The sequence below is a fragment of the Gnatocerus cornutus genome, chromosome 8 (genome assembly GCF_029298725.1).
Source record: "Gnatocerus cornutus isolate USDA-ARS CGAHR chromosome 8, icGnaCorn1.1, whole genome shotgun sequence".
Taxonomy (NCBI): domain Eukaryota; kingdom Metazoa; phylum Arthropoda; class Insecta; order Coleoptera; family Tenebrionidae; genus Gnatocerus; species Gnatocerus cornutus.
The window spans coordinates 9,948,739-9,964,573 of NC_142240.1; the positions used below are offsets into that span (position 1 = coordinate 9,948,739).

At 36.8% G+C, this 15,835-nt stretch overlaps 3 protein-coding genes across 7 annotated transcripts in view; 2 read left to right on the forward strand and 1 right to left on the reverse strand.

Annotated features, from left to right (window-relative positions):
• Positions 1–3,506: 3,506 nt before the first annotated feature.
• Atet (ABC transporter expressed in trachea) lies at positions 3,507–9,483 on the forward strand. Its single transcript, XM_088043071.1, has 8 exons — positions 3,507–3,596; positions 6,590–6,762; positions 6,810–7,124; positions 7,173–7,747; positions 7,793–8,308; positions 8,357–8,457; positions 8,505–8,660; positions 8,713–9,483. The coding sequence occupies exons 2-8, from the start codon at positions 6,623–6,625 to the stop codon at positions 9,061–9,063; spliced, it is 2,154 nt and encodes a 717-aa protein (XP_087899197.1). The 5' UTR covers positions 3,507–3,596; positions 6,590–6,622; the 3' UTR covers positions 9,064–9,483.
• A 677-nt stretch (positions 9,484–10,160) lies between these two features.
• On the forward strand, positions 10,161–11,004 carry LOC148169638 (deoxycytidylate deaminase-like). Its single transcript, XM_088043714.1, has 4 exons — positions 10,161–10,311; positions 10,356–10,540; positions 10,590–10,773; positions 10,822–11,004. The coding sequence occupies exons 1-4, from the start codon at positions 10,271–10,273 to the stop codon at positions 10,886–10,888; spliced, it is 477 nt and encodes a 158-aa protein (XP_087899840.1). The 5' UTR covers positions 10,161–10,270; the 3' UTR covers positions 10,889–11,004.
• A 741-nt stretch (positions 11,005–11,745) lies between these two features.
• ASPP (Ankyrin-repeat, SH3-domain, and Proline-rich-region containing Protein) overlaps positions 11,746–15,835 on the reverse strand; it is a 58,069-nt gene continuing 53,979 nt past the window's right edge. For 4 of the 5 annotated variants that reach the window (XM_088042831.1, XM_088042836.1, XM_088042835.1 and 1 more), the window contains 6 exons: positions 14,692–14,870; positions 13,811–14,016; positions 13,267–13,762; positions 12,169–13,219; positions 11,923–12,122; positions 11,746–11,874 (listed from right to left, as the gene is read on the reverse strand). In XM_088042831.1, the coding sequence (XP_087898957.1) occupies positions 11,842–11,874; positions 11,923–12,122; positions 12,169–13,219; positions 13,267–13,762; positions 13,811–14,016; positions 14,692–14,870 (2,165 nt within the window). In that variant the 3' untranslated portion in view covers positions 11,746–11,841. The remainder of the gene's footprint in view (positions 11,875–11,922; positions 12,123–12,168; positions 13,220–13,266; positions 13,763–13,810; positions 14,017–14,691; positions 14,871–15,835) is intronic. The other variant, XM_088042834.1, reaches the window with a different exon arrangement.

A 15,835-nucleotide genomic window follows, 5' to 3' on the forward strand; every position in this document is an offset into this window, starting at 1 on the left:
AGGTACCGCTGTTAGTTTTCAGTGCACAATGCAAGAGAGACAGACATAGTCCATAAATCAATGGGTTAGAACGAGACGCAAGATTCTAGGGAATTGTCATAAAATTGTTGACGTAAAATTTGTCATTGACAAAATGTAAGGTTATCTTAAATTTATTTGTTTAAAATACACTTAAATAAACCGTGGGTACAAAAAGAAAATTGGTTCCAACATTATAACAGACTATGTGAATACGTAAGAGGTGAGCGAACCGACATTAGAACCGATTCCATTTTAGCACGTTAAGGAGGTGCAACACTCAGAAACGGTCTCGGACTTCAAGCACTGTCTTTTCTAATCTCCAACGATTCGACCTGTATGCAGTAACGCCCTAATTAGAATATGCTATTAGCACTTATTATATTGTAGCTTCTCCCGACGATGTAGTAACAATGATGAGATGTTAAAGTAACTGAGAGAAAGCATTGCACAAATGGAAGTAGCAAGTACATGAGCAGAAAATGAAGTACATGAGATATTTTAAAGGGGCTATTAAGAAGAAAGAATTTACAAGTTTGAAGAAGTAGACATGTTTAAGATCTTGAATGAGTTTATGCAAAACAACTGCAACAAAATGAATATCAAGAACAAATATTAAGGTTATGTTAAAATTATTTACTTAAATCACCCTGAAATACAAAATTACATCTATTTTTAACACTACAGGAGACCGTTTGAATGCGTTTAAGGACCTTCGTAGGCCACATTAAACTATAGAACCAGTTTTGCATATCTTATGTATATTTCATGTCCCATTGCATTTTCAGTTTTCACATTCATTATGAGGAAGTAGCAGCGCCTTCAAACCAACCATCTTCTGCCGTTGATGTTGAAAGCGATGGTGTGTCTTCCTCATGTGACTGTGTATCTGCACTGTTCAAGTGATGAGTGCAATGACTGTGTCTTGTCCACCTGCTAGTTTATGAGGCCCCGCTGTTACATTAAGGATAGCAGTCAGTTGGTCCTACAACACATTTTGAGAACGTTTACCGTTGAGGCCGATATACTTACACTTTACAATATCATTGCTTGTGTTTTAGGCATTTGAAATAATATTTCTGTCCATAACGCAGGTTTTGTGATGTACCACATGTGAGTGGTCTTGCTTCTTCCATTTTCTTGCCCATAGATTTGATTTTCAACTCATAATAACAATAAGATGAACGAGTTATTCGCCTGAATGAATGCAAGAAGTTCATGTTGGTATTGGGGCTATTGAAACACAAAAGCGATTGAAGGCAAATTTGGGGAACATTATTTAAATTTAGTTCACGGAATTCGTAAACTAACAGGTACAAAATTCCATAATCTTATAAGAAGTACTCAAGGGTTCATATACAAAAACCAACTTTAGTATTCCTCCAATACGTACTGCTTAACCAATGTCACAATGATTGTCGGCTTCGATAGGGCTTCCACCTACCTTGTATTTGGAGTTTTCTGAAATTTGTGGAAAGTCGTCGTACATAAAACGTCAAATAGTATTTACTTACGGCGGAGGAAACAAATACACCATAACTATTCGTGTTGAGAAATCGCACATTCAAACCATTTTATTACAAACGATATTTGACAAGAATTGACAGTTCATAAAGCAATGTGTCCACACAAACAACATTTAAATTTAGTGCGCATGTAGAGATAGACAGAAGATATCGTTGTCTTTCTTTTTGTCACTAACAGCGGTACCTTATAAAACAGACAATTTGATCTAGTGACCTTATCAAAAGTTCGAAACTGATGCCATCTACTGGAATTGTTTTTCAGTGGCGGTAATTTTGAAATTATTTATTATTGTTGGTGGAAATGTAGAGATATCAACAGGAATGGGTTTCATTTTAGATTCGAACAACGAACAATAGAGATTTGGAGAATTTCCACTCATTTTCCCAATCGTTGTGATAATACTTAACACAGATTTTTGTCGTGTTTTTTATTTATTACAATCTTTCTTTTAAGTGTAAATAAATAAAAATTGTAACAAAGGAGCTTGTATTTGTACAAAAATACTATAAACATTGTGAAAACTTGCTTACAGCCCCCTCAAAAATGGTCAATCGAAATTATAAAAAATTCGCTCCAGTTTGATTGTTGTTAATTAATTTTTTACGCTTCCCTCCTACTGTTTAGATACCTTATCAATACTCCAACGGAACGGCAAAAATATCCTTATCAAAATGAAGTAAAAACTTATCCACGAATGCAATTATTCCTCCAAAATTGGTCAATAGATCACGATTTGATTCATTGTCTGTCTCAGCCAGGTCAGACTCTTATCAAAGTACCTGAACGATAAGAGATTATTACCTATGTTTGCTCAAAATGAGAGAATAATTATATTTGTTTTGTGACTTCCTCCATCTCGCTAAAAAAATAAAGATCTGCAAGCAGACATCTCGAGTTTCATTGCCCCCTTTTGTTTACCACTTTACGAGTCTTTAATGGCAATTTTGCACGGAGTTACATTGTAATTGTACCGATAATTTAATGAACAATCGTCTGACGCATAAAAACATGAAATAAATATTTGTTTTAAATGCAGAAACAATTTTAAACAAGTTAAACGCTTTGACAACACGTTTCAATGTCAAAAGAAATGCTAGGGCCGATAGTAGTGGAAAGAAAAACACATTTTTAAACAATTAGGTATTTTTCCAACGATTTTTCCATTTAAAATAATGAAGACGCTCCGCCATTTTGACTCTACTTTAAATGAAAAATAATGTAATTGCAGTAATTATAAGTTTTTATTGGGATAAGAGTTGTTGTTTACTTTAACTAGGTGACCAATTAATAGATATAAAAACCATTTGTACATAGTGCAGAGGTGCTGAAATTACAAGAAAGCTCGAAGGTAAAAATTAAAATCTTTAAATTTTCTCAAGTTTTGTAACTTTAGTCATCTTAAAAATGATTTAAATTTGACTAATTAAGCTCTTTTTCAAAAGTTAGCAAGGAATAGGGACGCATTTAATTTTTGTAATTATTCTGGAGGGCCGACCACTTGAGATAAGAGCATAGAAAATATTAACTAATCAGTGCAAATTTCATGTTCTTCCCCCCAATTTCTGCGAAAATCTCCCTTTTCCGGCGTGGAAAACCAAACAATTTGCAGAAAATGGAAGAAATTACAAGTTATAACGAAGAGAAAATCAATGTTCAGTCCCCTTCCTCTCAGTTCGCGTGTACCTGTGTCAATAGAGTCGAAAGTTTAGCTTTCCGCTGTCGTGGTTAAGCCATACGAACTTTGCTCATCGTCGGTTTGTATAGTACATTCGTACTGCTTGTTCGTATGAGTTATTTTCGTGCAGCATTGGCCAAAGAACTTTGTATCTTAATCGCAGTGTTGAGCTTTGTTTCGTCGACTGGTTGACCAATTCGAATAGCAAAAGGATGTGTGGTTGTACCAACAGCTGATGTTGAAGTGTGGATTATAAAACCATAACTGGTGCGGTCATTCACAGTGACATCGTCGGTGTGTGTGAACCGATTGATACATTCGATCGTGAATTTTGTGCCAGTTTTATTTTCGGATGTTAAAACATTGTCGGTTTGTGGTAAGTGTTATGTCAATCAATAATCAACCATTTTAAATAAAATCTATATTCATGTGCGCGAAATGGGAGACAATAAAGACTTGGATAGCTCATGGTCACTTTTACATTTTCTATGAATTATTATCGGTAGATTATATTTAGATTTAGTAGTTTCTGGGCCATCATTCTAACACCAAAACATGACCCACGTTGCAATTAGCAATGACCCGGAGTCCGGAGTTTTACCCACGTCTTGTGACTAAGAGGGGACAATAGGCTTTGTCCCATCGCAGGGGCCAAAATTTTAGCTCCGGACGATATTCAAATATTATTTTAAGCACGAAATTTTCCGATACACATTTTTGAAAATAAATATTAAGACAAAACGTCTAATAAGTTTTTCAGCGTCACGTATACAACACGCGAATGTTAATAAAGATTTTTTTGACGAAGTTTATTTTCATTTTCTGGATCAATTTTCGGAGAAGCACGTAAATATTTTTTATTGGTAATAAAATTAAGTTTTGCGTATTTTTGAGTCGAGGCTGCAAAACCTACAAAAAAAATAGAAACTACGATTTTCTCTTATTAGAAATTTCAGGTTTTTTATTGCACATGATTTTATTTCAATTTTTAATTAACTGGTTTTGGTGTGCAAAGATCTTGATATTAAATTTATTGTTTGTGGGTTCAAAATTCAAACTTGGCAAAATAATAATTTTGGGAATAAAAGATTGATTATTTTGTGATTCAATTTTCGGAAGCACTTAATTATCTTTTTCAGACCATTTTCTGTAGTTTTTTATAGAATTTAAAGTTCGAAAATGGATAATTTGCCCTCATTAGTCATTATTCCGGTGATTACTTTCATTAGTCCTTCCATTTTTACTTCGATAACACCCACATAATAACTCTGTTTTAAAAGAATTTAATACCTAGTCGTTATCTTTCTATTTTTACAAAAATTAAAATAACGCTCAAAATTTTATAAAACCTTGATAACCATTTAAATGACCATCATTAACAAACTTCACATGACATGTCATCATGACTCATTACGAAACAAAAGCAAATTGTTGGAATCATCTGTCGCAAACGCTGCATCAATTTAATTGTTCTCTAAAAATGGGTTTATAATTTTAGTATAGAAAATCAGTTTGTATCATCAATTTTTCCGACCTCGAGCGACCGGTTTGAGTGGAAACATTATTCCTATTTAATAACACCTAAGTGATGGACTTCTTCGTCACGTCACGACAACTTTTTATGACAATGTAATCTTTAGCCCCTGATTTAAACAATGAATAGGTTTTCACTTATTTACTACGGTGTTGTTGACCTCATCATCTAATCAAATATAATTTACGTAGATTTTGCAGCGAGTTGTTTTCATTTACAGTTATTGATGCCAGAGGAAATCTTCGCACTGTTAAATTATTCACTTTCAAAGTGGCTCGCGGCGTGATTCTCAACAGAATTTTCCGGCACTTTTTTCTATTACTAGTTTTTGTAATCAGGATGCTGTGCTCAATGCGAGACAATTTTACATATTAAAACGTGTTCTTTGGGCGAATATATTTTCATTACATAACACAATTGCACAGAAAAACTAGTTTCTTTGCAAATAGCACCACCTCAAGTGATGATTTATTTTTAAAGCTGTTAAAATCGAATGGCTTTTTTAATAGCTCGTTTCGCTTTTACTATTTTAATAAATGAGCATGTAATTCGTTGTAAATTACGTCAATATTGATAACATTAGTCCGCACATCTTTCAGTTTCGACCTTGTACATTACCATTATCGATAACAGAATTTCCTTCACTGTGCGATAAAAATATTAGAGTTTTATACAGACAAGTCGTCGTCTAACAAAATTACGAATCCATACACAGGTGTCCTTGAATGTTTCACCTTTGTTAAGACGATTGTTAATTAATGAGTCTCTGGACAATTCGTGAGTGGGCGTATTGAAGAAAAAACGTGACCAGTACTAGTTATTTAGCAATCGAGAATTGTTTTTCAAAAATTGTCGTTATCTCCTTCTTGTTAAACTGGGTCAGGCTAAAATTTTGATCTTTGTTGTCACCACGGCAGGAACAATCTTATTAAAGACCGTGAAGGCTTTTTGCACATGATGACCTAAGTTCGCGAGCTAAGTACAAGTGCACTGAGAGGTTTTTGTGGTCAATTCCAATAAAGAGAACTAAAGGGTCGAAGCGTATTATGACGCATCTTCTTTTATGGTACTAATAGACCACCTTATTGAAGAAGCAATGAGTAATAACTACAACAAAGCGAAAAATGAGAGAAAATTTGTAATCGCTGCTCCTTAATTGTTGAGCTTATCAGCTGCCTACTCAAAAAGCAATGAAAATATTCCAGTTACCGCAATTAAATGTCGGGGCCATTGTTGATTTACTTTTAAATTATAGAAGTTTAAACTAACGTTATCATAAATGAAAAAGTTCTATTGTCAGTATGTTAGTGTTAACAATATCGTGGCGATAAGAACTGGAAGCAAGGTCAAGGTGCTAATTCAAAGTCCATGGTGCTTCATGGGTTGTTATATAAAAAAAAGAGTGTAAAAATGCGCATTTCGAATAAAACGAGCTTAGATAAATAACAGTTTAGTAGATAAATACCATAATGTGTTGTCGTCCTTGCGCAAATCTATTCTGGTATTAAATATTACAGAGAAGTACCTTGATGGTCATTTCCTGGAAGAGACAATGGTAACACTTTCCCAATAATTCTCACCTCTGTCTCCGTATCGTCCATTTTACGAAACTCTTATTCTATTCATACTTATCAGTGATAATATTTCCGTACACCTGCGACCCACACATTGTCTGCTTCACATGAAACTCTTAATCTAATCAAAGAACATTTAACCTTTATCTAAGAGGTTGCCAATCAAAAGATTATCGGACCGGTCCTCATTTCACACATAAATTTCTAAACAATTAGTTTTTTTATTGATTACCACCATTAACTATTGATCCGATTTTCTAGGTGAAGTAAATCGCCATTTCACATCAATGAGTGATGGGTGACCCAAGAAGTATAAAAATCAATTTACCTACAGAAAGTGAAGATGGGAAAGAGTCTGTTTCGTACAGTCCACGAGCTGTGTGTTCTCCTCCGGCTAAAGAACTCGAATCTCTCAACAACGCGTCGGTGTTAAGGTAGCAATCAAAGTAATTTGGTGTTTGTTGTAAAAAAAGTGTTGTAGTGGCTCTCAAAACAACCTCTGCAATGGATCCTCAGCGGTGACAATAACTAGTTCTGGAGCTCTACGAAAAGTGCCAAATAACAGTCCTACTGGTCATAAAAAACCGACTATATCACTGACGCACTTGCCGAAAAGACCTCCTGTCGATATAGAGTTTTTAGATTTGTCCTACTCTGTCTCCGAGGGGCGCAAAAGGGGTTACAAAACAATTTTAAAATGTGTGAACGGGCAATTCAAGTCAGGGGAGCTCACTGGGATTATGGGGCCTTCAGGAGCGGGGAAGAGTACTCTCATGAACATCCTCGCTGGCTACAAGTAAGTTCGCTTATTCTTATTATAAAATTCTACTTTTTTTAATTGTAGAACGTCAAATCTCGACGGCTCAGTTCTAATCAACGGCAAAGAGAGAAGTCTTCGCCGGTTTAGAAAAATGTCGTGTTATATAATGCAAGACGATTGTCTTTCTCCACATTTAACAGTGAAAGAAGCGATGACAGTGTCGGCGAATCTCAAACTAGGAAAAGGAATAACTCATTCCGAGAAGAAAGTAGTAATCAATGAAATCATAGAAACTTTAGGTTTACAAGATTGCACCGATACGCACGCTGCTAGTTTATCCGGTGGACAAAGAAAGCGGCTCTCTATTGCCTTAGAACTTGTAAATAACCCACCAGTGATGTTTTTTGATGAACCAACTAGTGGACTAGATAGTTCCTCTTGTTTTCAATGTTTATGTTTGTTGAAATCTTTAGCAAGAGGCGGAAGAACTGTGATATGTACTATACATCAACCGTCAGCTAGATTATTTGAAATGTTTGACCATCTCTACATGTTGGCGGAAGGACAGTGCATCTACCGGGGAAATGTCTCTGGATTGGTGCCTTTCCTATCCAGTATGGGGCTCAATTGCCCCAGTTATCACAACCCTGCTGATTATGGTAATTTCGTTTAAACATCGAGCGAAAGTACAATGATTGTTTCAGTGATGGAGGTGGCCTGCGGCGAGCACGGAGACTACGTGCAGAAATTGGTAGTTGCAGTAAACGCCGGTCGTTGCAACAGCTACTCCAGGAAGACAGATCTACGAGGAAAAGTAATCTCAAATGATATTGCCAAAGAGACAATACCAGTGAAACCACCATGTGAGCCCCTTCCTGTGCCAAACGGCTTTGCCAAGACTCCAGTAACAAGCTCAGCGACGTGCACGACGTCCCTATTAGACTCATCCGAAAACTTGCCCCAAATAGAAAAAAGTGGATTTCCCACTTCTGGACTCTTACAGTTCTGGATATTGCTAAAACGAACGATTTATATCACACTCAGGGATAAAACTCTCACACGAATGAGACTCGTTGCTCATTTTATTATAGGGATTCTACTTGGCTTAATTTATTATGATATTGGCAATAATGCAGCGAAAGTGATGAGCAACGCTGGCTGTCTGTTCTTCACGACGATGTTCACGATGTTTACCGCGATGATGCCTACAATTCTGACTTGTAAGTAGAGTTAAAAAATCACGTCGCAACTAATTGTTGTGTCTTTAGTTCCGATGGAGATGTCGGTGTTTGTGAGGGAGCACTTGAATTACTGGTACTCTTTGAAAGCCTACTACTTCGCGAAAACCCTAGCAGACATCCCCTTTCAGGTAAATACGAAGAAAACTCCCATTTTTACCCACTGTGTTGTCTTTAGATTGTCTTAACAGCGTGCTATGTCATGGGTGTCTATTATCTAACATCCCAACCTTTAGAAGCTACGAGATTCGCGATGTTTTTACTGATATCTGTTCTCACCGCATTAGTGTCACAGAGTTTCGGGCTACTAGTTGGAGCCGCTTTTAATATTGAGGTAGATTTCACTATTTAAACCCCATCAACAATGTCTAAGACGTTATTTTCAGGCTGGTGTTTTCTTAGGACCAATTTCAACAATACCATTAGTGTTGTTTTCGGGATTCTTTGCGAACTTGGAGGACATCCCCGTTTACTTAAAGTGGGTTCCTTACATGAGTTATGTGAAGTATAGTTTTGAAGCAACAATGATTGCGATTTATGGTCTAGATCGGCCGAAATTAGATTGTCAAGTGTTGTACTGCCATTTTAAGTACCCCACCAAGTTCTTAGATCAGATGGCAATGAAAGACGATATGTTGACGTATACCATTGATGTTGTGGTTCTTTGTGGACTTTTCGTGGTACTTAGAGTTTTCGCGTATTTCGTATTGCGGATTAAACTACTTCAAATACGTTAGGACACCATATTAACGATATTTCTTATCATGTGATAGTATAGTGAATTTTATATTGTGATGTATTAAATATAATACTTTTTACGAAATGACATTAAAATGTAAACTTTTATAGATTCTTTACTAACATATTAACACTGAAAAAGCGCCACTTATCAGTCCGTAAAATTAAGTTATGGGAACATAACGCAACGAGAACTTTACGCTCAGACAAGTGGAGTTGGTTGCTTTTATGTAGTGAATGTAATTCACAGGGATTATTTTAATTATTTCAACGGCACATGGTTGATTTCTCATTTAAGATATTTATTGTATATATTTATCACAAATATTTGTAACGCACCACGTCTTTTGTTGAGGAATAAAGAACCCAACACAATTATAGTGTGAACTGTGATGACAATAAAAGTACTCAAAAATTAACACGTTTGAATTTAAATTGCCCGCCGGCGTCGTACGAAGGTCAGACGAGTCATTTTTGTTATATATTTGACCTGCAATTTCCGTCAATTTCGAGCGCAGGAGAAAGACAATGAACTCGGATTTATTATTCAAGGCTTAATTTTTTGTTTATTTAATTTCTATTTAAATTTAAGTGAGCAGGTATGCAACCAACAATACACTACCATGGCCTTGTGTCCTAGGTCCCAAAGAAAGTGAGATTTTTTTTAAATATTACATTTGAATTTGCCTGTAAAGTTTTACAGATAATTAGAAATGGACGAAAGAAATAGACTCTGGTCTGCTAAATTGTGTTGCGAGATATGGAGCGTTAAACATTTCGAAACTGAAAATTTACTATAATTCAGTTATTTGTTGACCTATGTGAAAAATTTTGCACAATTTTGGATTCTGCCTAAAATTCTGTGTCTAATAAGCTTCGAAAATAAGAGAGATATTGACCTAATTTTATTTTATTGGGGTTTTTAAGAATTTTTCTAATTGTATGAAAATCCTCTGGAAAACTTTTATTGAATGTATTTCCAACTACAAATTGTCTACAACAATTAATTTAGTTATTAAATTTGTAAATAGATAAAGTATACACTGTTTATTTGCAAAATGTACTAAATTTTAAGTTTACAATTTAAACACTCGCGCGTCTCCCCACCACACAAAATATTTGAAATGTCAGCATTTTTAGGTTATGTAAACATAACCTCCTGTTTTTTTTTTAAATTTTTGAAAATTCCATATATTCATACTAGTAATGTGTTCAGAGAACTCCCCGCATAATGGCCTGAATAAGAGGTAAAAATCTTTTCACGTTTTCTTGTGTTAACCTGACATTTCAGACGTATCGAAAAGCGACATGATTATTTAGAATGGGACGAGTACTTCATGGGGGTAGCATTTCTAGAGCTGAAAAGACGTACACGTACAAATAAGGGCGATGCTGCAATTGTGTTAAATCATAGACAGATTATTATAGGCATAGATCATTGTTCTGTGGAAGACAACACAACAGAGGACTCTTTTAGTTAGGATTTTGATATGTTTTTAGGTTTTTTATTATTTGGATATTTTAGAGTACCACCCGGAATATAAACTGTCTAAAATAACAAAAGGTGTGGTAATGTACACAACTTCTTTTCCATGTGAAAAATGCGCAGAAGCTATTGCTGCTTCAGGAATTTCAGAAGTTGTGTATTATGAAGACATTAACAATGACAAGGCCAAAGAGCTGCTCAGTAAGGCACAAGTGACCTTCAGGTAGTCCTGAGCTTTCGGCATACCTGTTTTGATTGGTTTCTTTTACAGACAATTTGAATCAAAGAGAGAGAAAATTGAAATTGATTTTAGCAAATTTTATGACGATGCCAAATGACAATGGTTTGTTGGAGGAAAGAAGCATCAGGGACTTAATATATTATTATATTTTATGTACAATTTTAACGAATATTTTAAACATTTTAAAATAAAAAAATCTGTGATGAGAAATACAATTTTATTATTCATAATAATCGTGTATTTTTAAAGCTCCAAAGACCTGAAAGAAATATTAACACAAATGCAAAAAGAAATAAACAAAATCGTATATAAACAGCGAATAACAAATTAAAACTGAAATAAAAAGAACAGAGTTGTGGAATACTTTATTGTAAATATTTTTTATTTATTCATATATGCAAAAATATGCAGAAAACTTTGCAACTCAACTGGTAAATAAATCTCCAACACAAAGGCACAAAATAGAAAATATTCCTTGGCCTTTACCTTTACAGTCATTCCTTTCAACATGCAGCAGCTCAGCTCCACTAAAACACAAACTTTAGAAGACGCAAAAATGTTTACGATTATTTTCCACGATTTAACCATACAAATAAAACGATCCGAATCTTGTGAAATGCACGAGCGCACTGGCATCTCCTTCCTTTGATTTACGTAACGTGTCAAAAAAAAGTTAATTGATGTTATTATTGCGAAACCTTTCTTTTTTTTCCGTGCTGATAACCACTGGTGCATTGTAATAAAAGTCGAAGTATTTCAGTATATTTTATTGTAAATAATTATTTTTTATTTATATATTTACACATGTCAAAAATATATTAAAATGCTTATTACTTTAAAAGCAATAAAAACAATAATACCTAGTCAAATAAAATTGTTATAAACACAACAAACAAAACCTTAAACTCTCACAATATACAGATTATATTGAGCAAAGGTATAATTTTTTCACTCTTAAAAATCCCATTTGTTCTTTTATTTATAAATCAATATACATAGTTTAGCAAAAGGCAAAGGTACTTAATATTCATTATACAAAAATGTATAATACTATTCTTCACTTCGATTCACCCTTGGATAAAGCTAAAACCAATCAAATTAAACCAAATAACTCCCAACCTGGCAACTTACCCCAAGAAGATTTCTAGGAACATATCCTTCCTTATCTCCTAACTTTGACCACCACCATTCCCGCTCATTTTCATCCCCTTTCCTCAAAACCGTCAATTGTTGACCAGCTTTGAAGCTCAATTCGTCGGGTTGTTGAGCGGTGTAGTCGAATACTGCGTAAACTACCCCCCCAGAAAGAATACCGAGTTTTTCTTGAACACCTGCAAAAGAAACTTAACTTTGCCCGCGACTCAAAAGAAAACTCACTGTAAAGATACTCCGAGCAGCCATCGAAACCTTCCTCGTCTTCTTCACACTTCTCCGCTGCTGTTTCGTGGTCACTTAACGTGGTGGCAAAGATACAAGCTCCGTGTTCCACTAAGAACTTTACCATGGCGACGTTGTTGCAACTAGCCGCGCAATGAAGAGGTGTCCAACCGTCGCTGTCTTGAGCGTTAACATCGCACCCGAAAGCGACTAAATATTTGACGATTTCGAGATGACCAGCGCAGATCGCGTTGTGTAAAGCTGTGATGCCTTCGTCGTTGGCTGCACTGGGGTTGGTGACTTGGGTGGCTGTTTTCTTTACTAATTCCAGCTCTCCTTCTAGACTAGCGTCTAGTAAAAGAGCCAGAGGATCGAAACTGACCCTTCTCGCTAACGTCGACTTTCCTGATTTCAAGTTTCCTTTCTTACACCGCCTGATAACTCCGTTACTTTCTTCCTCTTGAGGTTCTACCGGTTCTACTTTATCCACTTCGTCTACAGTCTTCGTACTTTCGCTCTCTTCGCTCTTTTCAGGTTCTGGAAAATGAAAATTCGGTTCTATCCTCTTGGAAGTTAAGCCGTTTGGTTTAGTGTGGTTTCGTAATTTCGGCTGCTCACTCAGTTGTTGTTTTTTGATGGTTAATGGTTTCGCTTTGATGACCATCTCATTAGTTTGGTTATTTTGTGAGTATGGTTTGTTAGACTGTGTACCTGGTTTCGGTTTGGTACTATCGTCCGGGGGCGGCTCAAGAGGCAATGGAGGCGGCTGCGACTCATCACAAAAAGATTGAGTCTGGCGAGGGGGCGGCTTTATCGCGGGTTTAGGTGGCAACGCTGGCTTTGGAGTTTTATCTATAGACACCTCAGGGGTGTTATTTAAAGGAGTACTAGTTGACTGGGGCGGTGAAAGAATGAGAGGAGAGTGAACTTTTCCGTTACTGCTAATAGTTTGGGGTTCCACCGGTTGTACTTTAATTGAGGAGGTCTGGTAGATGTTGGAGACAAGACCAGAGTGGTGTACCGACGTGGGGGCTACACTACTGATGGGTTTCTACAACTTAGGGTCAAAATAACAGTTACTTTTGTGGTAGAACTCACCTGATATGTGACTCCGTTAGTTTCACCACTTTGCCTTTTGTTGATTAGATCGTTCTGGTTCAGCGGCGTAGCAATGTTTTTGTTAATTATACTCAAGGGGGCGCTATGTACGGTCTGCATGTTAACATTTGATATGTGGTCTTCTTTTTCTTCGTCGTTTCGTGTTATCCTATTGGGTAATAAATTAACAGTAAACTTCGTGTTGTATGGCAAAGTTTGATATTTGGGATCGGATTTGGAAACCGTAAACTCTTTAAGCGCATCGTTGTCTTCAGGTCTGTACAAATTAGCCATTTTATTGACCGGTTCTTCCCCATCTTGTCCGTCTTTCTTGATATGATTTTGTTGATATACAGGATGATATGTCGGGGTTTCTGTTTTCTGTCCCGATCTTAAAGGAACATGGTTGTAGGGCTCCACCGCCGCGATGTTGCCTCTAGAGAGACCATTAGGGGGCTGTGTTGTCTGGGGTTTCCTCGGGGGCTCCCCCGTCAATCTAAAAATCACCAAATACAACTCCTCCAAACACTCCCCAATTATTTACCTCACTAATTGGTGATAGGCCGCCTTGTGAGACGCTGCACTGATCTGATTGGCGAGTTGTTGGTTGAGAAGTCTCTTCTTGTGTAATCTTTCCTGTAATTCCGAAATCCTCTTATCGATGGCGCTCATTTCTTCCTGCCTCGCTGTCAAAGCTTCCCGTTGCTGGTTCAACCTTTGATTTTGTTGCTCATTTAGTTTGTTACGGTACTGGAATATATTACAATTAGTGGACGATTTGGTGACAAGGGAAAAATTCATGATAAATTCCCAGAGCTGCGCCCTAGAAACGTGCCCGACGGCCGCACCCTCTGTTTATGACTGTTATGAATAATAATGTCTGGACATCAAAATTGTCTTGCGGCTCGGAAATAGAAGTAATTCCGTGTTGATTTAAGAGCAAAATCTGGTGACATGTGTGCTTTAATAAAGAGCAACGAACTTGGCTAAAACAAAGCGCGACGGATCTCCTTTCGGTGCAAAAAGTTAAAAATACGTAATTAAAATAATGGAAAAAATCGTAATCCGAGATGCGGTCTTTCGAGCCGCCGTTAACTACTAATGTCCGGATAATAGCTTCTGGAAAAGTCATTTCCAACTTTCGTGCAGATGGGACCTCTTCATTCGGGTTAGGCGGACTCGTTCCAATCCTTATAATGCTACCTTAAGGGTTCTAAAGATTTTTATTTTGCTACAAAGATGCAGCGCCCGAGAAGAAGCGGAAATGAGTCAGACAATGTAATGGTCGTTATTGTGTGGGCGTTTATTACAAAGAAAATTGAATATAAAGAGATTAAGTACAAAAAAATAAAGGCATCGTAGCCCGCGGTTTCTGTTTAAATTTGGAATTGACGCCGAGGTTTTTCGAAAAAAAAACTTTCTCACCATCAACTCTCTTCTTAACTTATCCAATTCCAGCGCGGACGCCGGGGGCTGGTCCCTGGCCGTCCGCCCCCGTCGCAGCTCCTCCAATTGCCTAGTCAACTCCTCAACTTTGGCCACCGCTAACGACAACTCCTTTTCTTTCTCATTGAAGAGGGCACGAATCGAGTCAAGGTCACTTGCTGGAAAAGTAAAATTGTGAGCATCGGTTGGGGTTGTAACCCTTTCAAGGGTCTTTATCGTACAATTTAGAGAGTTAGCGAGTCATGTCGGGATTTATCTCTTGTGGTATCGGAAACGGACGGATTGTGTGGTCTTCAACTATTAAATAACTCGTAGTCACGGTCCATAACTCGACGTGAACTGAAGTTGGAAGATGGAGGTGTGGGAGAACGTGCCTCCAGAATATATTGTTAATGCAAAGAACAATATGGTGGAGAGGAGCGGAATAAATACGATTTCATGGAAAATGTTTTCTGCCGATATACCAATTTGTTGCGATAGTTTGAACCAAAATTTACATAATAATCCGAACATTGGAACTTGTTATTCCAAGAAGCGGAACGGTGAGAACAATTTCTAAACCACCGACAAACATTGAATAAAAAGTGGATTTTTTCCATACGTTATGTAACGGAAGAAATCGGGAAAATACGCAGGAACATTGTGGTAAACTCGACGAACAATAGAACTGAAAACGTATGTGGGTTTGTTTACAGGTTTCCTTTTCCACTTTTGGGCTCGTGCTTTAGCAAGTTTAATAACCTGTCATGGTGAAATTTCATGCAAAAAATCGAGAAAAAAAACACGTGGACACGTGAAGCCCCTCGAATAAAAGAATCAAACCAGACGCGCGCTGGAATTAGAACTGGGGCACTCATTAATAGATGCTGAAAGTTTTATAGACCAATTCCAATAAGGGCGACATTGGAGGGGATCGTTACAACGTTTACATCATCATTTTCGGTTTCATGTTACAATTTCGGCTGTTCTTTTAAGATATTCATTACGCGCGCCCGTTTAAATCAAGCAACTCTTTAGTTAGAACTATGGCTATGAGCCCATAAAAGAATTTATGACGTAGAGAGCCATAAAGCAGCACTTTAACTTCAATTACGAGCCGAATTTCCTCAAACATTCAAAAAGA